The sequence below is a fragment of the Zalophus californianus genome, chromosome 6 (assembly GCF_009762305.2).
Source record: "Zalophus californianus isolate mZalCal1 chromosome 6, mZalCal1.pri.v2, whole genome shotgun sequence".
In the NCBI taxonomy this organism is placed as follows: Eukaryota; Metazoa; Chordata; class Mammalia; order Carnivora; family Otariidae; genus Zalophus; species Zalophus californianus.
This window is the reverse complement of record NC_045600.1, coordinates 104982204-105006678: the sequence shown is the minus strand read 5'-3', so window position 1 is coordinate 105006678 and position 24475 is coordinate 104982204. Positions and strand designations below refer to the sequence as shown.

Genomic DNA, 24475 nt, shown 5'->3' with positions numbered 1-24475 from the left:
CAGGGCCCAGGCTCACCCCAACCAGGACAGGCTCTGAGGTTAAAGTAACAGCTGGAATAATTTTGAACCATCATAGGAAACATCTGTTCAGGCCAGAATCATCAATAAATACTAAATCTACAGGGAAATTTTGATGAGGTGCAACATATTTGTGCAGTCTTAAAATATCTCCCAGTTTATAGTTGCAAGAGAAAAAAATCATAACTATACAATAGAAAAATCAGACACCTTGACCAGGAGGTCAAAACTGACATCACCAATGAGGGATGAATGAAGGTCATATGTCTCCGGATGTGATGCCCTGAGGACCTACTATCACCTATGCAGTTTTCTGGCTGAGAATCCATAACCTCAATCTAATTATGAGGAAACCTCACAGTGACAAACCCAAGTGAGGAATGTTCTATTAAAAAGGGTGGGGGTGCCTGGGTGGATCAGTTGGTTGAGTGCCCGACTCTTATTTTTGGCTCGGGTCATGATCTTGGGGTAGTGGGATCGAGCCCCACATTGGGCTCTGTGCTCAGTGGGGAGTCTGCTTGAGATTCTCTCTCTCTCCTTCTTTCTCTAAATAAATCTTTTAAAAGGGGGCAGGGGGAGGAAGGGCTGTATTCTTCAAATGTATCCACGTCATGACAGATAAAAGCTGTGGAAACATTTCAGATTAAAGGAGACTAGAGAGACATGTAATATTTAAGCCTACACTGAAGGAAAAATATGAGATTATTGGGTCAAATGACAAAACTGGAGTAAGAGCAATAATAAGTATACCAGTGTTAAATTTTCTGAAGTTGATAACTGTATTATGGTTATATGAAAGAACATACTTACTCTTAGGAAATGCTCAGTGAAGTATTTAGGGATAAGGGACCATGAAAACGAATTCCTCAATGATTCAGAAAAAAATTACATTTGCTAAAGACAGAAAGTACTCAGAAGATAAACCAATGGGTCAATCTGATAAAGAACACATGGGTATTCTTTGTACTGTTCTTATTCTTGCAAATTTTGTTTGAAATCATTTCCAAATCGTCTCTAAAAATTGAAAAGCGTTGTTCCTTATGACACTTAGCTCCCAGCCTGTAGAAACAGTGTAGGCGGGGGTGGGGAGGGGGTAAAACTGGAGGACCTAGCTGAGTTTAGCAAAGATGGGGCCCAGCCTATGGGAGGGGAGCCCTAGAATGAAGCTTGAAGGACCAGTGATGCCACTGACCAACGACGGCCTACCCTCTGCTTCCTTGAGGCCAGCCCTGCGGCTCGTCCCCACACCAACAAACAGGCTTGCGGCAGAAAAGTTCCATAAAAAGGGATTTATTGCCAAACTTCAAGAAAGGCGCTTCATGACAGAAGACATGGAATGCCATCCTCCTCAAGGAGGCAGGCAAGGCATCCCTGCATATTCCCCATCCTTCTACCCCTCCCGTTGAAGCTAGCTTTTCTCCCTTGGGGCCCAGGCCACCATGGCATGGGGACCCCAGAGGGACCAATGGCATTAGGTCACTGAGATGGCCCCAGAGCTACTTGCTCAATCTGGTCATTTATCAGAGGAGGAAACTGAGGCTCTAGTCCCTGGAAACAGGTGACTTGGCTAAAGCCCCAGCCAGCCCAGGCTGCTGGTGGGGGAAAGCTGTTCCCCAAGAGAAAACTGCAGGCGGCCATATGACGTGGGCACCCGATGACGACCTTGCTCTCACACTGAAGGCAGACGGACAGGCAGACTGTGGCACGGGAACCGAGTTTTGTCCACGGAGTGTAGTTTGAGGAGGCCAGTGGGGGCTCATGAGTCAGGACATTGCTGTTCACCTCCATCCTGCCCGGGACAGGCTGCAGAGTAGACATCTGCCCCTCTTGATCCCTGGCCACTACCCTCAAGAATAAAGTAGAAGTAAAGAAGACATTGACCTGCACTGGCAGGTCTCAGTGGGCACGACTGGTGATGGGGCAGTGGACAGAAAGGCCAGGGCACGCAGCTGCGACCCTTTCTCCTCGTTCAGTAAATGAAAGTGCACATGCAGAAACCCCCCGAGCAGACCTGCCAGAAGCTGCTCCCACTCCTGCAGGCCCCAGGGAGAGTGGCTGTGGCCCTCAGGGGGCTCTGCACCTAGACGGAGACTGGATGTGTTCCCAGAGCCAGGGACAACTGTGGGGGGATTGGGGGAGGGGGAGGGGAGAGGGAGAGGCCCAGGCTGCAAGCATGGACCAGGAAAGGGACAGAAGAAAATGCCCCTTCCACGAGGAAGTTCAGAGGAGCACTCCCTCTGGGGCCTGAGCCAGTGGGGTGGGGGGTGGGGGGGAACAAGGAAAAGGGAAGTTATTTCAGGCCCAACATACCCCCACTGGCATTCAAACAAATGATTGGGATATTGGATTTGTTTGGGCTGAGGAGGAACCAGAGACCCAGATATAAATCCCATCTGGGGAGGCACAGAAGTTGAGGTGGCTTCTCTTCTGAAGGTTGATTTATAATGAAGTATATACAGGATTTTCTGATGTTGATATCAGAGCCATTCTCGGGCTCACCCCTACAGGAAATGTGCAAGGCTGGACACAGGCTGGTCCAGGGGTAGAGACTAGACTAGGAGACCCTTTGCGTTCCTCCTCCAACCTGGAGTCCTCCAATCACAGCTCACCAGAGGGGAAGGCCTGCAGAATAGGAAACAGGCCCAGAGAGGAGCCACACGTCCAATGGCTTTCTCACACAGCTGCCTCCCACCTGCCTGCACAGGCCCTAGCTGGATTCCAGGTCTCACTCAGCTAAGGGAACAATCTAGAGCTTAGACCCAAGGCCTTGGCAGCTACTTGCAGTAGGTGGGTGGGGAGGGTTGGTTATGGCTCGGAGCTGCCTCTGCCATAAGGCTCTCTGCCCGGGAACATCTGGACGTGGGAGCTGCAGGGGCAGGGGGCTCAGCTGTGCTCTATTCAGAAGTCAGGAATGTAAACTACTGGGGGTGGGAAGCAGAGATGATGTCACCCCCAGAAACCCCAAGTGCCGTGCTAAAGCCCTGGGCAGTTTGGAATAACCATGCAAGCAACCAAGTGTGTGCTCCCAGCCCAAGTCCAGAACCCAGAGCCTGGGCCAGATAGCCAAATAGTGGCCCTGGATGGCACCTGGCCCCACTGGCCAGGGCAGGGCAGAAAGGATGCCAGGAATCTCTGCAGGTCCTGGCCATACCCCCAACATGCCTGATGGCCCTTCTGCAGCCTGAGCAGAAGCATGTTTCTTGGCAGGATTGGGCAATGATGGACGGGGCGGGCTAGGAGGGACAGTGCCCTGGCCCGGCAGGCCCTAGGGTGCACTTCTCCTGTAGAGGGTCACCAGCTCCTTCCGCTTCTCCTGTAGCCCAGGTGATTCCTGGCTCAGCTCTTCCAGACCTCTGATTTCCTGTAGGACTTGGGTGGCCTGCCTCAGCTGCTCCACAGCCTGACTGAGCAGTGTCTCAGCACTTACGGGGGCCGGCTCACTGTCCAGCACCTTGTTCAATAGTTTCTCCGTCTGTTCTGAGGCCACCTTCACCTCCAGCTGGGCCCGATACAGCCGTTCTCCAGGCTGCCGTGGACGCCGGGGGCCTTCCCCAAGCAGGTCCCCCAGGGAGGAGCAGCGGGGATGGAAATGAGATGGCAGGTCCCAGGGGGGCAGTGCTGTGGATGTTGTTGCATCCTCTGGGGGAGTTTCTGAGATGCCCGAGGCCTGGGGTGGCTGGATGGGCTCGGGACTGTCATCCATGCCATTCACTGAGATCTCTGCTGGATCTGGGGCAGAGATCTCAGAGGTCTCATGACTCTGGGCTGGCCCAGAAGCCCCCATCCCACTCATGGAGGCTCTCAGTTTCTCTGATAAGATCTTGGGTGGGGGTGTAGGGGGCTTCCCACCCTCCTTGGGCAGAGCCTCAGGAGTCTCAGAGCGGGGCACCTGGAGTTCTGTACTCTCAAAGTCAGGGGGATCCTTGGGGTTGGCGTTCTCCCAGCTCACTTTCAGTTTGTCAGGCAGGACCCTGTTGGAGGGCTGCTCAGAGCCACTGTCCTCCTGTACTGGAGTCTCTGAGTCCTCTTGGCTCCCAGGGTGGGACTCAGACCTTGCTGAGATAGGGGCTGGGGCTCCCTCCCCGGCAGAGGTCTCCACGCTGTCACCAAGGCTGGTCGTCTCAGGCGCTGGGGAAGGCTTGGTAGGAGGCATAGGGGGCTTAAGTGTCTCCCGGGGCTGGGTTGCACTGACATCATTGCTGGGCGCAAACACCGGTGGCCCACTATCTGGAACTTCGAGGTCGAGGCGCGAAAGCCCATCAGAAGCTGCGTTGGCTACCTGGTAGGGGACAGTATATGGGCATCATCTTGGATGACTGGCATTTGGGTCAGATGTGCCCACCCATAAGGGTACTCAAGCCTTCCCATCCAGGTTGTCCAGGCCCCCAGCCCTCCACTCTCTGCCCTGGCTTCCAAGGCCACGTGATTAGAAGCTAAAGTGATACTCTGATGAATCCTCTCCTCTCCCTTACTCCCACAGAACTCCCTGTTTTGGAATCACAGGCCAGGAAGTCAGAGCCTAGTCCTCTTGGTGCCCCCTAGCCTGTGAAAGAGACTGCTTTTTAGTGGCACCTATGCTGGCCTGGGCAGCAGAGGACATGGTTCCAGCCCTGTTTCCGACCCCTTTCTGGCTGTCTGGCCTTGGGAGGATCCCATCTGTGCAACCACCCACTCAGGGGGGCAATGAGACCAGGACTCAAGCATGGTCTCCCGAGTTGTCTCGAGCCCACTCACTTCTGCTTCCCCTCCTTGGAGACTGCTATCTGATGTGCCAGCCTCACACCCAGCCCTCCAGCCCAGATCTCTGTGGCCTTTGCCTGCCCAGCTGCTCAGCAGCCAGTGCCTCCTCTCCTCATGCCATCAGATGTGGCCCCAGACCACAGCTGACCGCCAGAGGAGGACAGCTGTACCAAGTAGGCAGCTGCCCCCCCACCTGGCCCTAGGGACCCACAGGAATACCCAGCAGCCCCATAGTGATGGAGACCCTCCCAGGGAGCCTCAGAGGCCCTGGAGCAGGGCTGGGCAGGAGGCCTCTCCCAAGGTCCCTCATGGTAGGGGTATTGGCTGGGACCCCCACTCCCTTTTACCATGCACACAGGTATCTGGCCAACGCATATGCTCACTCAGTCACTGGGACATGAGTCCCTCCCTGAATTCTTCTCAGAGGGTCTCTCCCTCCAAGGCCAGCCCTCCCCCAACACCTAACCCTCCCCTCAAGCATTCCCTTTCTCTCTGGCTATGTCAGTCTTTCCTTCTGCAGGCTTTATTCCCTCAGCTGACAGGCATGAACAGGCTGTCTCATTTCAAAAAACAAACTCTCCAATGACCCTGGCCCCTTCTCTTCTCTCTCTTCCCTACCATGGTCCCCTTCCCTCTGGCGACCCCAGCTCTGTACCCCTTGACAAACCTAAGCCAACTCCTTCTCTGAGAAAATTTATGCAGTAAATGTCACCACCTGCCCCTTTCCCCAGTCCTGCCTTTGTGACTTGTGGCTGCCAACCTGGCTGATAACCCCCACATCCTGTGCCCTTCTCTCTCTCCAGATGTGCCATTTGCCTCTCTGGCTTCCTCTTCCTTGGCTCTCTACTGCCCGGCCCCCACACCCCAAATGTAGCATTTGCTAAGATTCTTTCCTAGCCTCCAAAATCTTTCCCCCCAACATCCACCCCCATCAGCAACACTGGTCTGAAAAAGGGCTCCTGCCTTACTCCTCACCTTGCCCATAACTTCTCCCAAATTCCCTGTCCCCAGGGCCTCCATTCACCCAGTTGGCAGGCTTGGGTCTACCTCTGCACCACCCTCCCCTCTGTCTGGGAAGGCTTCCCCTAGCACCATATTCAGTGGCAAGCCCAGATGGCTCTCCCATTGTGCCCTCGCTTTTCATCCCCTCCTGGAGCCTGGAGGGCCCACCTCCTCCCTCTTCTTAGCTCCTTGCCTTTCCCTCCCTTAACCCAACCCACCATACCCTGGGCCTCAACTGACCTCTGGAACACACCCTCCCATGCATTGTTACCAGCTCCAACAATCAAGGCCTCCACAATTTCCTCCCATCAACAAACCTTCCTAGACTCATCTCCCCATCAAAGGGACTTGGTACACTCCAAACTCTCCTGCCTCAGCTCAAATCATTCCCTCGGCCAGGGCCTCCCTCACATCAAGTCTGCCAACTGAAACCCTTCCCATCCTTCAAGTGTTGGTTCAAATGCCAGTGGGCCCTCCACGGTCTCTCCTGCCTGGCCTCTCAGAGCCCTCCTCTGTACAGAAGTTAGACACAACTCTGCTTGGAGCAGTCTGCGGACAGGTCTTTTCTCTAGGTGGAAGCTGAGCTCTGAGACGCAGGGACTAGCCCCAGGGTCTCAGTTTCCCTCAGGTACCAACTCTGGATAAGGCCAGTGTGCAGACTCAACAAGCAAAGCAGGCATATCACCACCACCACCACCCCGCCGCCAACGAGCACATATAACACATAAGCTTCCACACACAGACACGCTGCATACCACTCAGGAAGCCCCAACTCCAAGAGTCCTCAGGAAAAAGATGGCCCCAAGCTTGGCTGCCACCCTAAGGAGCTGGGATCCCAGGCTCAAATGACCTCCTACCTGTCTAAGCCGGGGGCAAAGTCTTACCTCCTTCAGGTGTACTCTTGTAGGTGGCCGGCGCCGCTGGCCCCCACGCACCCGGTCCCGTGTCACATGCTCCAGGGCACAGCTCTTGTCCACTTTCACCTGGGAAGAAGGAACAAGGTCAGTGCCCACCAGGGAGAGGAAGAAATGCCCAGGCATTAACCCGACTCAAAGGCAGGGTCTATACCTACATCTTCCCTGTAAAGGGGCAGGGCCCTACCACTGGCCCTCTCTTTGAGGCATCTCCCTGTGTCTGGACTTCTGCTTTTCTTCCTGTCCCTACACTGCCTTTGTCATCTCTTGGCAGTCAGAGGCTCTCCCTCTCTGCCTCAGTTTTCCTGCCTGGATATGGGCTATCAGCCCTCATCCTTCAGTCTACTGCAAATATATACAAGCAGCCCTGAGGCTGCTGTTATGCTTAGCTAGGGGAGCAGGGAGAAGGCAGCCCATGATCCCCTGGTGCCTGGCTTCCAGAAGATGGCCCCAGTCACTCTCCTAGATCCCTTGGAAAAGAAAAAAGAGCAGGGCCTCTGCCCCTTTGGGCCAGGGTGTCTAGAGGAGAGCATATCCTCTCTGATGGTAAGGAAAGATGGAGTACCTGGGAAGCCAAAGTAAATAAGACTCTGAACCACAGTGCAGCCTGTCCTTGATGGGGAATGTAGCTAAGACTCTTTAACCCTCAGGTCAGGCTCAAGGTCAGACCCACCCTCGATGGGGGCAGGGGCGAGGTTCAACAGTCCCTGTTCCTGACTGCTCCACCAAGACTGTGGGCTGACAGCAGCCCACATTTCTGTGGCCTCCAACACCCCTGATATGTCCCATCACCCCTCACCCATGAAATGGGGATATTTTCTCCAGCTAGTAAAGGGCTGAGCATAACGCAAGTCTCATAAAACATGACATAGGAGTCACGGCTGTGAGTCAAGAGACCTGGGTGTTAAGAGGGACTTACTTGGGAAGATTCCTTCCCTCAGGTCTTAGTCTTCTGCAATCCAAGGGGTCAGTTTAGGTGGCCCCCAGGTCCATTTTAACCCAAATAGCTATGAATCCATGATGTCAAAGATAAATCCTCCCTAGGAGATCTGGGCCCATGGGATACCCTGCCTACTGCAAGCCTGATCACAGCCATTGTTGCCACAGATCATACTATATAGTACAGGGGGCCGGCTGGTCATTGCCGACAGATGGGGAGGCCCAAGGCCAGAGCCAGCCTGGCCTGGACTCGACTGAAAGCTCTTAGCTCGGCACCCCCAGACCTCTCCGGCCTGGGCCCACCGGCTGTTTTCAGCTGAGGCTGGGTTGGAAAGGCTGCATGGCTGCCACTAGTTAAATTCTACTCTATCACTTACTCACTTTTTAATTTAAAACAAATTACTTTACTGACACCTCAGTTTCTTCATCCTTAAAATGGATACACTACCACCTACTCTGAGGGTTGCTGTGAATATTACTAACAATAGTAGATGTCCCAGTGTTTGTAGCAGTGACATAATCAAGGGATTGTCTGAGGTGGGGCAGGGATCCTCTCTGAGATCACACATGGTGGGAAAGGGGACACAGATCCATTCACAGGACTGCATCACACCTCATCGAAAGCCTTGTTCTTGCCTCGGTTGATCCCTTCATTGAGGGCTTTGATCCAGGATTCCTTCTCCTCTCCACTGGTTGCTTGAAACTTGATGTCGCTGACCTGCAGGGGACATGGATAAGGTGGATGTTTAACAGAATTCACATTTGGGGTCTTAAGGAAGCTTCCCATCCCAAATCCCAAAGTCTGCCCTGGCACAGCTGGCTGGGAGCAAACTGAAATGACCCCCACAACAGATCTGACACGGGGCTTCGGGGGAGGGGAGGAGACAGATCCAGCAGAGAAGGGGCTGGCTCTCAGCATGATGCGGCCAGAGATTTGGATTAGAATCCACCTTGCCCTGTGGTAAGAGCCAAGATCTGGTCTTACTCCATTTGGCTTCCCCAGACCAGCTGCCTGTTTTCTCCATAAAGTAGGAGTTATCCCAGTATACATCCACACCAGGCTGAGTACAGTGACAGAGGTGACAGGTGTGACAGCTGTCCATCGGTGAAGACCCCCTGGAACTAGGGCCACATGCAGCTCCCCAGGGGCCCCCACTCAACGCTGGCCAAGTGAAAAAGTCCTAGGGTCCCCTTTCTGGCCTTGAATCATAGACCATACATGAGAAAGGGCCCTGGGAGTCAATTCCAACCCCCTCATCGTACAGATGAGGAAACAGAGGCTCACAGATGGGATGGGACTTGGCCAAGGTGACCTAAAGTAATCCCAAGACTCCTGATTCTACAGCCCACCCCACCCCAGGGGTCCCTCTCATCTCAGGCAGGAGCTCCCAGCTCATACATGAGAATCAGAGAGGGGCCCCTGGCTGGCTCAGTGGGTGGAGCATAAGACTCTTGATCTCAGGGTTGTGAGGTGTTTTTTTGTTTGTTTGTTTTTAAGATTTTATTTATTTGTCAGAGAGAGAGACAGAGAGTGAGCGCACACAAGCAGGGGGAGTGGCATGCAGAGGGGGAGGCAGGCTCCCTGCAGAGCAGGGAGCCCGATGCAGGACTCGATCCCAGGACACTGGGATCATGACCTGAGCCGAAGGCAGACGCTTATCCTACTGAGCCACCCAGGTGTCCCTCAGGGTTGTGAGTCTGAGCCCCACGTTGGGTGTAGAGATTACGTAAAAATAAAAATTTAAATCTTGAAAAAAAAAAAAAAGAATTAGAGGGCAGCTTAGAGACACCCCTCCCTGTCAGGCTCCAAGGTCAGACAGGAAATGGTAGAAGTAGCAAGGCCACACAAACTGAGGGGCCATTTTGCACAGTGGATATCATAGCAGTAGGGCCTCTAAATTGGACAGAACACCTCTTACAGCTGGCTGACCTTGAGTCTCAGTTCCCTCATCTGTAAAAGGTCAAGACCGCCACAGCCTGCCTCACAGAGCTGTGTAGATCAAATATGTATCTAAAGTGTTGAATCTGGAGCTGGGCACAGAGTGAGTGCTCAGTAACAGGAATTATCACCACTGCCTTCCTTCTGACAAAACAGTCCCAGTTTCCTCACCTGGATAAAGGGATCATGCCTACCCCAAAGCAATGCTGAGGGAATTAAACATGACTAAAGCCGGGGCCCCGCACACAGTAGGTATTCAGTACACAGTTATTGAATGAATGAGCCAATAAATGAATGAACCGGCCCACAGTTCCTTCCCTTGCCCCATTTTGGGCCACTGCCCACTCTGACCTCAAGATGCCCCAGTTCTTGGGCAGGCGGGTCGCCAGCCTGCCCATCCCCCACCCTGGTGTTAGCGCCTTCCCTCCCGCCACCCTCTACGTTATGTAACACCACAGTCCGCCTGGCCCCTGCAGCATCCTCGTTATATAACTTCTTCCTGGCTGCCGCCTCCTTCTCCTCATACAGAGCCCTGGGTCCCACCCACCTCCCCATGCCAGGCACAGCCAAATGCTCATTTGCATGACCAGGGTAAATTCAATCCTGGCAGCAGATCTGCAGTTAAGTCAGAAACCCCAGGGCACCTTGGCAACTGCCTCTTAGCCCAGCCATCAGGGCTGCAGGGGGCTCAGGGAGGGACAGCGGCTACATCCAGGCTCTGCAAGGGCCCACCCAACCCTGTGACAGGGGCTGCCAGAAAGGCGGCCCAGGTCCAGCCCCTTGGAGCCCAGCTGCTGCTCCCTCTCGCAGTCCCCGAGGTGGTGGGGCCCCTGCTTAGTGCAGGATTTAGCATGCCGGGGAGCTGCAGAGGCATATACTTGAACTCAGCCGCAGATGAGCAAGAGCAGGGCAGAGAAAGAGCACTGGCCTGGGAGTCAAGCTAAAAGAGTTCGAGTCCCACCAGTCCACAATGCACAGGCCTGTTCACTACTCAGGGCCTCAATGGGACAAGATCAGAACCACTGTGCCCAACCCAAGCTGCAGTCCTTCCCCACAGGCCAGCCCGCCTGAGGCAGGCTCGGGGGTTGGAAGAGAACGGAACCTCCGTTCTCTTCTGCTCCCTGTGAGGGAGAAGGCCTCAGGAAGACCTACATACTAGCCAAAGGGATCCCCTGGGAGAGCAAATACATGGTTAAATGGGACCCAGTCGCACTCTAAGCAGCCTTGTTATCCTGGCTGAATGAGCCAGGCATCCTGCAAGGGGGACCAGAATGGGGACAAGTAGAATACCAAGAAGTTGTTCCTCTTGCCCCACTCCTGGCCCTGTGTCCTGAAGAGCCACAGGCCGCACAGATCCCTCTCGAGCCCTTCCAAGAAGCCCCAGGGGCACAGGCACTGCTAGGAGTTTCACAGCTACCAGGCCTGGCCACAGAAGAGGCCCACATGACCTGGGAAAGCAGGGAGAACAAAATGGCAGGGAGGAAAAAAGTGGGAGGGGGAGAGAGGCAGCAGGAAAGAGGAACGGGCCAAGCTGGCCGCGACCAGCAGGGCAGCAAGGCCCAGCTAGGCCACCCTGCTTCCTGGCAGTGTCCGCCTGTGACCTCATGGCAAGGGCGTGGGGATGGGAGGCAGGGGGAGAGGGACATGCAAGACACTGGAGTCTTTGTTTATTTGATTAGAGCGGGGGGAAAAGGCGGCCTCGGGACCAGACAGCCAGGGTCATGTGACCTCCTGGCCGGCTGGCGGCCTCACTGAGGATGGGGAACACCCAGGGCGATAGGAAAGGAGGGTGAGAGGACGAGAGGGACATGGTGCTCCGGGCAGCTCACTATCTGACTTCTGGAGAGCCCCGCTCTCTGTATGAGTTCCTCAGGTGGTGAGAGTCAGGGGGAGTGGAACCGGATGTGCTGTCCTCCCACCATCCCGCAGCCCCCAATACTTGCTCCGTAGCCCCATCTCCCCGACTTACCATCCTGTTCCCAGAGTCACCCAGAGCCAACCTGAACTCTTGGCCGGACTGGGGGATGGAAGAGAGGGTGTTGGCCAAAGCAGCTAAGAATGCAGCTGCACAAACAGGCCTCTCTGAAGGTGATGGCCCACCCTGAGCTGGGCCCGACCCGCCTAAGCACACCATCAGCTGATTGTCAGAGCTAGGGAAAGGCCCACAGAACAGCACTGGCAGAGGACAGAGAAGCATGGCCCTATCCCCCCACATCCACATAAGCTCACTCAGAGACACACAAAGCCCCAGACAGACCCATGGTCAAGTGAACACTCACCTGCATATAAAGAGGTACATACACACATGTGCCAGACCTCCACACACAATGTGCTCTGCATGTCACTCATTCACACACACACGACAATGACTGCTCAGAGAGAAAAGTAGGTCTCCAGAACAGGGAGGGGGCTGACGGGACTGAAAGACCAGAATATGGCTCTCCTCTTCCTAAGAGCCCTAAGCAGCAGATGTCAAGTGAAACCTGGGTCCGGCCGCATGAACTGTCACAGCACCATAAACCTGGACTCATCCCTCAATTCCCAGAGTTCCACAGTTGCCTCCGTGCCCCACCCACTGCAGAGTTGGACAAAGGGTCAGTGAGTTACACATCACAGCCTCCTCCACAGCCCAGAGCCCTGGGGATCAGAGGATTTAGGCTCCTGGCCCTTAAAGCTGGGGGAGAACAGAATGGCCTCCAGCAGGCCTAGACCAGATGCTCCCCAACCCCCAGCCTCTGTGACTCAGCCTCACTCTGAGAGGCTCCGCATGACGTGCAGGGGTTGGGGTGAGGCGTGGCCCAGCTGCAGATGGGCGCGAGCTGGAGAGGTGCTATACACGCCAGCCTCAAATCTGAACTCCCTCCTGACATCTGTGAAACTATACCATGCATCAACACCCACCAGAGAAATGTGGTATAAACAGCAAACATCCATCTGCACACGCAGCATGTCCCAGGGGAAGAACCTCCCGGGCAAGAGACCTTCTCCAGCTTCAGCCAAGAAAGGGAAAGTGCAAAGGGAGGAAAGGTAGGGGGCTGCAGGTCTCTGAGCACTGAGTCCAGGATGGAGGCAGGAGGGGTGGCCCACCCACAAAGGCCTGAGATGAAGTGGAGGTCACAGCCTCTCCTCCGCCCCAGACAACATCAGGGTACTGCAGGCCTGGTGAGTGGAAGGCCTCATTCCCAGCTTTTCTGTCTCAGCCCTGTGTCTCATGTGTCCAGGGTGTGGGGGCAGGCCAAGGGCCCCACCTCTAACTACAGCCTGGGAAGGAGGCCCCAGGAGCCTGGAAGCGGGGAGGGGACCAGACCTCTCAGCAGAGCCTTAAATGCATCAACCAGGGGCTGGGGAGACTCCAGGCCAAAATGAGTAAAAGGTCCAACCTGTGGCAGCCCCTGGGTCTGAGCCTCAGCCACACGCCAGAGACCCTCCAGAGGCTATATCCAGGGGCCCAGCCTGCCTTTGAGAGCCTTCCAAGGGTGATCTTCCCAAACCAACCCAGGTCCGGAGGGAGGTCAGGCAGCAGTGGGCATAGCCCTACCTTGTTCCCTGGGGATCGCTGTAGGATAAATCGGTGTTTCCGCTTGAGGAGGGCACGAAGGTCCTGGCACTTCTCATAGCTGCCCAGCTCCACTATCTCTACACACTTCTGCTCGTCCTGGGGAGGGAGATAGAGGGGACATGAATTGGTGAGAGCCAGACACATCCAGATCCTCAAACACCCAGGTCCCACCTCAGACCCTGATCTCAGTCACTGAGGGCATCACTCGGTCAGAAGGCATCCTTGGGCTGCCAATCAATCACCAAGATGTGGTATTCGGACCCCAGCAAGTAGATAGTGTTCAGTCCATGCTGACTGGAAGGAAGGATGCCTTCAAGGCTCAGCATCCACATGAGAAATGGGGCACCCAGCCCAGAGGTGGGTAGCAGGGCCGACTCAAATGCCTAAGGCCAAAGGAGGAAACAGTGGAAGCTGGAGAGACTTAGGAAAGGGTACCTGAGGGTCCATGCAGGCCCAGAGCCTGCTCAGAGATTTGTGGAAGAGGTAGTCTAGAAGAGGGAGCAGGATGTCACAAAATGAGGAAAAAAAAAAAAAAAAGAAAAGAAAAGGTCTTCCAGGCAGAGCCACAGAGGGAAGTGTGAACTAGGCACATTTGGGCTGCATGCCCTACCTTTACCACAATGATCCTGAACTGACTTCCCCACTTGGCATCTTCCTCCGCTGACCCCTGGCTAGGTGGAAAGGCCACTTTCCATGGCCTGCACAATGGAGAGGGCAAGAGTTCCTTCGAAAGCAATCCCCCCACCAACCTGCTACCCTGAGGCCTCGTCACTAAGAAGACAGAGGCCAGCCTTTTCTAGGCCACCCCTGGACACTGGCTGGGCTGCCTTCCTGCCCACCAGCCCTGGCACTGGATTATTTTCTCCATGTGGGCTCTACCCACCAGGTGCCTTTCCAGCAAGCTGCCTGGGACAAGCTCCCCACTCAGGAGTGGTCAATTCCTTCCTCTTCCAGGGGAGACCCAGCTGGAACAACTTCTCAGTGTGCTGCATTCTCACCCTTGAGCATCCAGGGTCAAAAAAGCAAGGCCTGGGGGTGGGTGTTGGAGGGGAGAGCTGCCCTAGAGGCTGGCCAACAAGTTAAGGACATGCTTGCTCTTAGACCTCACTCAGAGAGCCAGCAAGAGCCCCCACCAGGGACCGCCTAGGTGCTCTGCAGTTTTTGGTGGAATATCTGAGAGGCAGTGATTCAATGTTTGCAGAGGAAATGCCCTGATTTCCCTCCATGATAATCCGCATATGTTAAGAACCCTTGACACTTAGCAAGCACTTTTGCTTCTCTGATTCTCCTGAGCCTCTAAATCATCCTGAATCAAGCTTAGAGCCCCAGTATTTGCCTCACAGTATACAGGAAGAGAATGAGGCCTGGAGGCGAACTGATCTGCCCAAGGGGCACAGACACAAATGTAAGGGGCAGGGCCAAATGCAAAGCCACTTCCTGCCTCCTAGGCCAGAGCTCTTTCTAGCACACCACACTCCTTTCAGCCACAGTCAGAGGCTTGGTGATCAATGCCTTAGCAACAGGTCACACTCTGTCTCAGTGGTCCTCCAAGTGTGGTACCTGGGCCAGCAGCAGCAACATCACCTGAGAACTTGTTAGAAGTGCAAGTTCTCAGATCCCATCCCCACTGAATCATAACCGTAGGGGAATGGGCCTAACAGTTTGACGATTAACAAGCACTTCAGTTGATTCTGATGAATGCAAAAGTTTGAAAACCTCTGCTCTACCACCAGAGCTTCTCAGCCATGATAGCACCTGGGAGTTTTAAAAACCCCAGTGCCCAGGCAACATCTCAGACCAGTTTCATCAGGACCTCCGGGGGATGGAGCCCAGGCGTCTGTATTTTTCAAAGGAGATGACTGTCTAGCGAAGGGCAGTAACCACTGACCTGCTCTGTTTGGGCTGTCAGGGGAAAGATGGCAAGGGTGGCCTGATCTTTCCCATCCAGGTTCAGTTAAAATGTCTTTTCCAATTTTTGCTTCCAAGCATCTCTTTCCAACCCCTAGTCTCCAATCTTTCCAAGTTCCTCCACTCCACACAAGGGCTAGTAAGACCCACCTGCTCCAAAAATCTCCCCTGCCACACCCCCAAGCCTGAGCCTTGGTGCTTTCTCGCTCCTCTGAGGTCCCCCATCCACAGAGCACCTGCCAGGCACACGCACTGTACAAGGTGCTAAGGGCACCCTGCCACGGGGAAGAACAGACCTGACTCCCTGCTGGGCATCTCTCTCTACCCTGTGCTGCGTGTCTGGTTCCCCCTACAGCGCCCTACCAAAAGGCAGCCCTCAAGAGGGACACACGTAGGACTAGTTTGCTGGACTGAATGCCTGACCCAGGGTGAGACTCCAGAAGGTCCCCTCCTACCTGCAACCAGAGAAAGGAAGCTGCCTGGGGAAGGATGCCTGGTCCCAGAGAGAGCAGCTCACCTGCCCCATGTGCGCAGGCCTCCCTCAACTGGACAACTACTGGCCCAAACACACTCTCCTCTGTCTGGGAATAAAAAGTCAGTCCATCCCCACCACCCTGCTCTCCCCAGGGTTGCCTGACCTGGGTCTCCTCTCCACCCGAAACGCTGAATCATCTGGCCCTTCTGCAGCTCAGAAAAAATGGATAAACCAGCAGGCACTGGGTGGGGGCAGCATTTTTTGAATGTCAGCCTCACTGACAGCAAAGAAACAGCCAAGAGCCATTTGCGCTCGCCTAGTTCCTGACATCAGAAAGAGGAATTGAACCCATAAGCATTTCTCAATTCCTGCTCCTGGGCCAACCTTCCCTACCCCCCAAGTGTGAAGTTCTTGAAACTGCATGGAGGTTTTTCATAGTGACTTTTTTTAAAAGCCTGATTTAGATGTTTCATGTTTATGGGATGTGAAATCCTTCCTGCTTCCCAGTTGTGGCCAGATGTGGAGAGAGCGCCCAGGACAAGTCTGGCAGTGCCTGACAGGCTGACAGCTTGGGGGCTTGTCATTCAACTCCTATGGCAGCTGGGACCAAAGAAAGCTGTGACAACTGCCTTTATTTATAAAAATAACCCCCTGCTGCCCTACAGCACATCCTAATTTGGTGACAGCAGCAGTAAGGAACATCTGGGGGGCTGTCTGCATATTTCATTCCCTTGTCTTCCCCTCCAGCTTCTTCTCTGACACCCCAACTCCATGAGCCTGGGGACTCGGACAAGAAAGGCAAGGTGTTGGGCGCCTGGGTGGCTCAGATGGTTAAGCGTCTGCCTTAGGCTCAGGTCATGATCCCAGGGTCCTGGGATCGAGTCCCACATCGGGCTCCCTGCTCCTTGGGAGCCTGCTTCTCCCTCTCTCTCTCTCTCCTCCTCTGTCTCTCATGAATAAATAAATAAAATCTTTAAAAAAAAAAAAAAGAAAAAGAAAGGCAAGGTGCTTCACAAAGGCAGTTCCTCTAAACAGTTAGATCTGGTTGCCCAACCTTTCTTGGCCTGGGACAGTTAGGAATTTGCCAAGATAACCTGAGGGATGCTGAGAAAGGATGGTGGGGAACAGGCAGGATCCCTCTGCTTCTGCCTCGAGGCCAGCTCTGCCCCATGTATTCCGTCTGTCAAAGGCACGCAGTGAGAGCCCATTTTCCACGGACGGGCCTTCTGGTGGCCTCAAGCCCAGAACACAAATGGCAGCTACAAGTAAAAGCCACCTTTTCTCCTCAGATCTTCCCCCAGAGCTTTATCAGCTCTTACTTAACACACAATTTTAACATCCTCGGTTGTCCAAGTTCCTAGCCTGCTGAAATGAAAAGGGGCGCAAGCCTGAAGTGGGCAGCTGCGAGGATTATGAGAGGCACGCGGGCGGCAGAAGTGGCAACTGGCGCTTGACGTTAAAGCAAAAAGGAAAGCTGAAGAGTACAGTCTGGCAGGATAGAAGAGTCTGATAAGAGGTGACTCAGAGCCACCAAGGAAAGACTCACTTTTAGTCCCAACGCCTTCTGTTGAAGAAGGTAGAGAATATTCAACATATTTTAGTGGATTTCCACCAAAAATAAGTTTGAGAGTTTACTTGCCAGAATCTATGGGTAGAAAGAGCTCTGGATTTGGTCTGGGTCCCAACTCCTCCATTCACTGAGATGCCGACCAGTCATTGGCTCCCTAGGGCCTCAGTATCTTCCTCTTGGGACACGATGACACTCTCATGGGACTACTAACGAGCCTCATACAAGAGATATGGAAAACCCCAAACAAGCATGAGCACAAAATATTTCTATTCTCATTGCTGAATGGAACAAGCTTTAGCTTTCTGGAACATTCACCGATAGGGCATCTGGCCTAATGACAAGGAGTTACAGTATAGGTGTACACTGAGGAGACACACACGTCCCTGTGCACATACACTTCAAAGAGCCCCTCATCCAGGAGTCCTAGACTTGCACCCAGAGGTATCATCCCCACACCACGAAGACCCAGAGAAGATCAGGCACTCGCCCAAGGAGTCAGGTCTCAAACCAAATCCAGATACACAGCATGTCAAGAGTGGAGCAGGTGTTCCTGCGCCAGTTCTGGGATCCTCCCGCTGGCCTGCGCTGCCATCCCTTTGCCTCCTCCCCCAGCACCCCCAACCACAGGGCCAGGTGCGTCTTTACCTCGTTCTCGTAGACCAGCAGCTGGGCCTGGCAGAGAAGCAGATACCGGTCTTTCCAAAGCCCCAGGAGGCCACCACTGCTCTTCTTGATCCAGCCAGCCTTGTCTGCCCTCCGTGCTCCCCGAAGCTTCTCGCCCCCTTCCTTCACACCCTGTAAGATAGCACCAGGACATGCCATGAGGGCTGCTGCCATGGGGCCACACTGTCCAATGGCTGCACGAGGGATGTGTCCCTCTATTGGGTACCTCTTCATATCATCCCACATGAGCTTCCCCACAACCCCCAAGGCAGATATCCTTAATCCAATGTCAGAAAGAACAGGAATAGGGGTGACTGGGTGGCTCAGTTGGTTAAGCGTCTGCCCTCGGCTCGGGTCATGATCTCAGGGTCCTGGGATCGAGCCCTGCGTTGGGCTCCCTGCTCAGTGGGGAGCCTGCTTCTCTCTCTCCCTCTGCCCCTCCCCCTGCTTATGCGTGCTCCCTCTCTCAAATAAATAAAATCTTAAAAAAAAAAAAAATCAGGAATAACAGTAGCAACAACAATAATAGCAACAATAATAATAATAGGCCCCTCAATACTGAGCCACCAAATTATGTTTTACACACATCATCCCACTTAACGCATATAACTACTCTCTGAGGTGGTAGCATCGTTATCCACAGGGTACAGGCAAACTGAAGCTCAGAGAGGAGATGACTTGCCAGAGTCACACAGTAGAAGGGACAAACCCAGAATTCAAACCAGGTCCCTGACCCCATGTTCTTCCAGCATCACCACTCTGCCTCTCATGGATTCATTCAACCCGTCAACAAACGCTACACTGACTACCTACAATGTCACGGGTGCTAGAGTAAGCAAGGAAGAATAAAAATAATGCATCTCTGTCCTCACAGAGCCGGCAGTGCAGGGAAGGAGGAGCCGAACAAACACCAGACACAAATACATTAATAGGCATGAAACACTATGAAGGGAACAGTGAAGGGGGCGGGAAGAAGAGGGGAGTGAGAGAGGACAGTGGGGGACCTGGCTGAGGTCTGGGTGGCCCAGGAAGGCATCCCAGGGGAGAGGACATTCAGGCAGGAGCAGAAGGATGGGAGGAAGCAGGCAGGTGGTGGTCATCTGCCTCTCCACCCCTGCCCTTCAAGAGAACCCATTCTGCAGCCCGTTTCCTGCCCCAAAGCAGGAGGTCCTCTGCTCTTAGCACCGCCACAGGCCAGGGCTTGGGGGTGGCCATCCACCTGGTAAGCGCTCCAAGGATTCTGCCTTCAACCACAGGCTGGTACAAGAGGTAAACTTGAGTCCTCTTCTCGGACATGGGCAGCCACCCTGGAGCCTCTAGGACAGCCGCTGATATCTCGTGGCCTCGATTATCTGCTTAGGTAGCTGGCTGTCGTCGGTACATGCCTATCAGGTGGGGTCGTATTTACCTCTGGTCCCCAGCACCTAGCACTGTTCCTTTACACATAATGGATGCTCAAGAGATATCTGTGAAAGGAAAATAAAAATACACCAATTTGCTAACCACTTTGCTTCAGTGACTGGTGCCCACAGCAGTGAGAGTGAAGGGGAGGGTAGAAGAGGGGAGGTCAAGAGCATGTCAAATCTGGAGGATGCTAGAAGGAAATTGCACCGACTAATTTTGACTACTTTATAATTTACATAAAGTTCAAAAAAGGGGCCCCAGTTAAAAGGAGCACGCCTCTCCCCAGGGACACCCTGTGGCCACAGCTGCCTTTGGAAGAACAAGCCTGGGCAAAGTGTGGTGAGCTGTCAGGGGCTGGGCAGGGCACTGCCTCCTTGCTCTCTATCCTGGCAGGGGAGCCCCAGCCTGGCGGCCCCGCCCCTCTGAACTGCACACTCTTGTGGTTGAGAGTCCGCTTTGAAGCCCAAGTCACACAGACCGGAGGCAAGCCACTCTAATCTCTCTAAGCCTTAGTTTCTTCATCTAAGAAATAGAGACATACCAGAGGTTGCAAGGATTTTAACTCCATGGGGGCAAGGATTTTTGCTTTGTTTACTGCAATATCCCCAGGGCCTAGACAGCATCTGGCATACAGGAGGTGCTCAATAAATGTTGAATAAAGATACGGCATATAAAGCAGTGCCTAGAACACCCTAAACTTAGGAATTGGTAGCTATCATTGTCATTGTTGTTGTCACTGGCATTCCCTCTGGCTCTCAGGGACCCTTGCCCCCGGCCTGGTTCAGAATTTAGGAGGCCTTTCTGGGCTTAGCTGCTGGGCTTCAGTACCCCCAGAAGCTCCAGGAATGTGGGGTGCCCCTCATCACCTCTCCCTAACTTGTAGAAGGCAGGAAGAATGGGGAAGTGAGATGGTCCCAAAGGGTCTTCCTGGATGGAGGAATGAGGAAGTGGGAGACTTGCCTATGGGCCAGTTATGAGCCACCCTGACCAGGGAAATAGGGGACTTCAGCACCCTTCAACCCTTTCACATCCGATCATGCACCACCCCCAGCACCTGAGACCCTGTGTTCAGCCCCCATTAGCTACACGACCAGCAGGGGCCTCATCCCCCTCAGTGAGCCCTACAGGCTGGCCTGGGCCCAGGGCTAGAAGAGAAGTGAGAGATGGGAAACCCCATCCCACACTTCACACCCCTCCATCAGCAACTACAGTGCTGTTGGCCACCTCCTCGGCCTGCAGACTCTTGGTCTCTCTCAAAGCAGTAGGGACTGCAGAACGTGAAGCTGCTGCCCCGTCTCCCACTGCAGAGCTCCAAGCTTGCCTCCTGCTTTTCAGCGGCCCACGCACCACCCCATGGAATCGCACACCCCTTTCTAACCTCTCTCCCTTTGTGACCTCCCCTGCCTGCCTCACCCACTATCTGATATGTGAAAACTTCCTGTCAGCTGGAAGCTCCCGAGGGGCAAGACTGGGAGCTTGTGCCTTAACCGCTGTCCTGTCGGGGTATAGCAGAGAGAACAGTGCCCAGTGAACACCATGACTGAGTGAGCTAAAGAAGCAAGTCCAGGGCCTTCAGGGATGGGTGGCAACAGGATGGAATTGAGGAGAGAAGTTACTTTGGGGATGGGGGGAGTGACAATGGAGGGGCTGGAGGGGGCGTGAACCAAAGCCCAGGGAAGGGTCTTCTTGTCAGGAATCAGCCTCAGCAACAGCCTCCCAAAAGGGAGGCCTGGCTGGAGGCCAGAGTCCTGCTTGCCTACCACCCTCCACTCTGCCCCATTCCCTGCCCCTCAGACACTCCTACCGAGGGGCCTGGCTATGTCCCAGTAAGTTTTAGTAAGTGGCCCCTCCCCTTGGCAGGGCTCACAGGGGAGGTTTTGTCTTGCTCAGCCCAGTTTCTCGGCCTCCTCTCCTCTTATTGACCAGCTGACCACTGTGCTTCCTGTTTCGCCCTCTCTCTTCCCACCCATCCTCACTCAGACCCTTCCCTGCCCACTGTGAGCAGCTCCTGAGGCATCCTTGAGCACCAGCCTGACTCCCCTTTGCCTGAGGTGGGGGGAATCTCTGGGTCATTCAAGAAAAAAAAAAGATGCCAGGTCATCCTAACCCTGTGCACAGAAGGGAACAGGTGGAAAGCCACAACACAGGCCATGATAGACAGAGACGAGCAAAAGAAACCTTGATGGCACCCTACATCACAGAGAGCTTATCACCTTTGCCCTTGGACTAAACACAATGATATGTTGACCAGACTCTTCTAAGAACCCACCATGTCAGAGGCTGGGATGGGGGTAACCAGAGAGGAAGCACACACAGGCTCTGCCAGGAGGGAACTTCTGATCTGATGAGGGCAACACAGACCCCGCACAGGGAGTCTTCAGTGTGGAGGTGGGGAGGGTATCCCCTGCTTTCGAGCGCCCCAGCCTTTTGGGAGAACACAGGACCTACCCGGAGGGAAACCTCAGCCCTAGCTCTCTGGTGGGGTAAGGGCTTGGGGTTAGTTTGGGAAGCCCTTGGAGAAGCTAAGGTTTTAGTAGGAGAGCGAGAATGGAAAGAGACACACACCTTGACCCAGAGGAGAAGGAAGGACATGTAAGGTCTTTGAGACCCCCTCACTATTGAATGAGAAAGTACAGCCCAGAAAGGGCAAGAGATTAGCTCAAGGTCACAAAACCAGAACTGGGACAGGACAGTGCCCTGCCTCTCTGTCTAGATGGATATGGGCAAATGGGCAGCCTGGAGCCCCTAGAGGCTGAGCCAGGGAAAGGCATGACTATGAGAGGGAAGAGGGGGTGGGGGGGCAGGACCCCAGGGCAGAGACAGGAAAGAAAGCCTAGGTTTGGGGTTTTTAACCTTACTCCAGTGGCAGCAACAATATCCCACGATATTTGCAGCTTTCGAAGCTTTTGCATGTATATCAATCACATTTGTGGATTGCCCACCTCCCTCATTTTATGGATGGGGAAACTGAGGCGCTGAGAACTCAAGTGGACAAATGCCCAGTGCCCAGACCTGCACTTCCTCACTAAGCCTCAGACTGAGGAGGACTACCAAGCTATTCCACAGAGGAGGCCACTGAAGCTGAGGGGGCTTGGCACCAGGGTAGCTGGGGCACAGGGAGAAAGCTCTAAGCTCGGGGGTGGGCTAAAAAACAGCCAGGTGAGGGGATGAGGTCAGCCTGAGGTCATGGGGCAGAGCAGGTGACTATGATCTAAGAGGTGTTTTAGAGAAACAAAGATGGGCACTGAGACCTACATTAAAGTGATTAGAAGAAATGGGAGGAAAAGAATTAGGGATGCCTAAGGGGAGGTAGGAGATAGGGAGCCCCTGGCTGTGTGGGGAGGAGGTGGGCAAGACCTTAGATGGCTCAGGTATGTGGGGAGCTCTTGGCAAATGGGAGTCAGTTTAAGTGGCAATGCTAGAAACTCAGAACCAGAGGGAGCGCAGGGCTGGGCTGGGATGGGCTGGCCACGAGACAAACCATCAGCCCAGGAGGCCCCAGGAGAACTTCCCTTAATTGGGGGCCAGAGCAGATCAGGAGATGGAGTAATCCTGTCCCACATCCTCTGGGAGAAGGGGAGGGGCCACAACCAGACAGTCCAACCCTCACAGCAGGGGCCTAGAGTGGGGGAGGGCAGACCCACCCCTGTCAGCAAGAAACCACAGCAAATCAGTGGCCTGACTTTGCCCCCTACTTCCACCCACTCTGAGAGAAGGGGACACAATCACACAAGATCTGGGGAGGAGGCCAAGCCCTATATTTTATAGAAGAGGAAATGCAGGCTGAGAGGGGAAGTGACTTATCTACCATCCCACAGAAATGCAGGGCCTGGCCTGGAGGGAACCCTGACAGACAGTGGCCCTGGGGAGTAGGGAGCTGGACACTGATGGGGACACAGACAGCCTGGTACACCAAGGACTCCCCAGCTGGCCAGGGTTGCCCAAACAGTGAAGGTTTCCTCTTTCCTCTCCACCCACCCCGACAGACACCTCCCCTTCCCTTGGGCTGGGAGGGGCAAAAGCTGAGACCTCCCTCAGGGGACAAGAAGCAAAGTCCTTGAGACTCAGCAGATCCTGGCTCTAATTTATTCATTCCACAGGTATACATTAAGTGCTCACTGTGTGCTTCCATGATGGGGCCAGTGCCTGACCCTACTCCAGACCAATAGGGTCCTGAGGGAGAAGAGGGAAGCTCAAGGGGCACTGCTGGTCCAGTCTCCCAGCTCCTCCAGGGAGTTGGCCCTCCCAGGGAGGTGGGCAAGGCAGGGGCCAGGATGAGCCCCTATGCGGGCCTGACTCCGGAGCAAGAGAGAGCGTAGGGGAAAGAGGATCCCAGGGCCTTATAGAGGGGAGAAAAACGCAACTTCTCCAGTTTTCACCACCAGACACGGTCACGGCCTCAAGATTCCTTGAGAAAGGGACTCCGAAACACACAGACTCCCCCCCCACACACTCGGTCTACCTCCTCAGGATCAGACCTGGCCAGCACGGGGTGTCAACGGTAACCGCGTTCGAGCCCAGTAACCCAAGCCACTTTCAGCGAGTCGTTAACTGACCAGAGCCTCAGTCTCTCCGTCAATCCAATGGGAACAGTAACCACCGCGATGCCCACAGTTGGTGAGAGAAGACAGGAGATAACGAAGGAGGGTGGGTCTGCGAAGTGCGGGACGCGGAACCCTAGCCCCTGCTCCATCGGCCTGGGCTCTGCCCGGGGGAATGGGGGTGGGGTAGCGACTGGGTGTCGGCAGTCCGGCGGGAGAGCGGCTGGTTGGACCAAGGGCCTGAGCCTGCGACCCCAACAAAAGTGAGGGGCTCAAGACCCCAGCCCCGGCCCCCCGCCTGGCCCGGCCCTCACCTCCTCCTCCATCGCGAGTCCGCTGAAGTCCCGCCGCTCCGCCGCTCACTCCGCGCGCCGCGCGGGCTCCACCACCTCCATCCACACCCGGCCGGGCGACGGCTCTTTGCGTTCTGTCCCACGGGCCGCCGGGGGCCCAAGAAACTTCGGGGGGGCGGGGTTGGGGGCGGGGAGAAGCTTCCGGGGGCCAAGGGGCGGGGCCGGGGGAAAGAAATAGCGGGGCTGGGAGGTCCGGGGTCCGGGCGGGAAACGAAGGGGCGGGGCCGGGGCTGGGGGCGGAGCCTGGGCGGGGCCGGGCTTGAGTTAGGGGACTGGACGGAGGAGCCGGAACGGAGGAAGGGGGAGGGACAGGGCGGAAAGAGGTTTCCCCGACCCGCTGAGGGAGAGGGACTGGGAGGGGACAGAGGGTGCGGGGGACAGGGCGGAGGGAGGGGGAGGGGGCTTCCGGCCAGAGGCGGACGGGAGGGACGCGGGCGGGGCCGGAGGGCG

The 24475-nt window shown here is 54.8% G+C and overlaps 1 protein-coding gene across 5 annotated transcripts; it reads right to left on the bottom strand.

Annotated features, from left to right (window-relative positions):
* Positions 1 to 1292: 1292 nt before the first annotated feature.
* On the bottom strand, positions 1293 to 24122 carry PLEKHO2 (pleckstrin homology domain containing O2). 5 transcript variants are annotated; one of them, XM_027569022.2, is made up of 8 exons: positions 23987 to 24113; positions 18947 to 19193; positions 17710 to 17859; positions 17134 to 17279; positions 13091 to 13207; positions 8250 to 8331; positions 6645 to 6743; positions 1293 to 4297 (listed from the first exon to the last, which is right to left on the bottom strand). In XM_027569022.2, the coding sequence occupies exons 5-8, from the start codon at positions 13165 to 13167 to the stop codon at positions 3284 to 3286; spliced, it is 1272 nt and encodes a 423-aa protein (XP_027424823.1). In that variant the 5' UTR covers positions 13168 to 13207; positions 17134 to 17279; positions 17710 to 17859; positions 18947 to 19193; positions 23987 to 24113; the 3' UTR covers positions 1293 to 3283. The 5 variants fall into 5 exon arrangements, with proteins under 5 accessions (XP_027424823.1, XP_027424821.1, XP_027424822.1 ...); XM_027569020.2 differs by lacking the exon at positions 17134 to 17279 and having other exon boundaries at positions 23987 to 24108; XM_027569021.2 differs by lacking the exon at positions 17134 to 17279 and having other exon boundaries at positions 19136 to 19193; positions 23987 to 24108.
* Between the last annotated feature and the right edge of the window lie 353 nt (positions 24123 to 24475).

What these genes read in the sequence shown, in the direction of transcription:
- PLEKHO2 (XM_027569018.2), bottom strand. An exon ending in TGCTGGTCTACGAGAACGAG is followed by an intron (nt 13,208 to 17,709) that starts GTAAAGACGCAC and finishes CTCCCTCCCCAG; the next exon opens with GACGAGCAGAAGTGTGTAGA. An exon ending in CAAGAGTACACCTGAAGGAG is followed by an intron (nt 4,298 to 6,644) that starts GTAAGACTTTGC and finishes GTCCCCTACCAG; the next exon opens with GTAGCCAACGCAGCTTCTGA.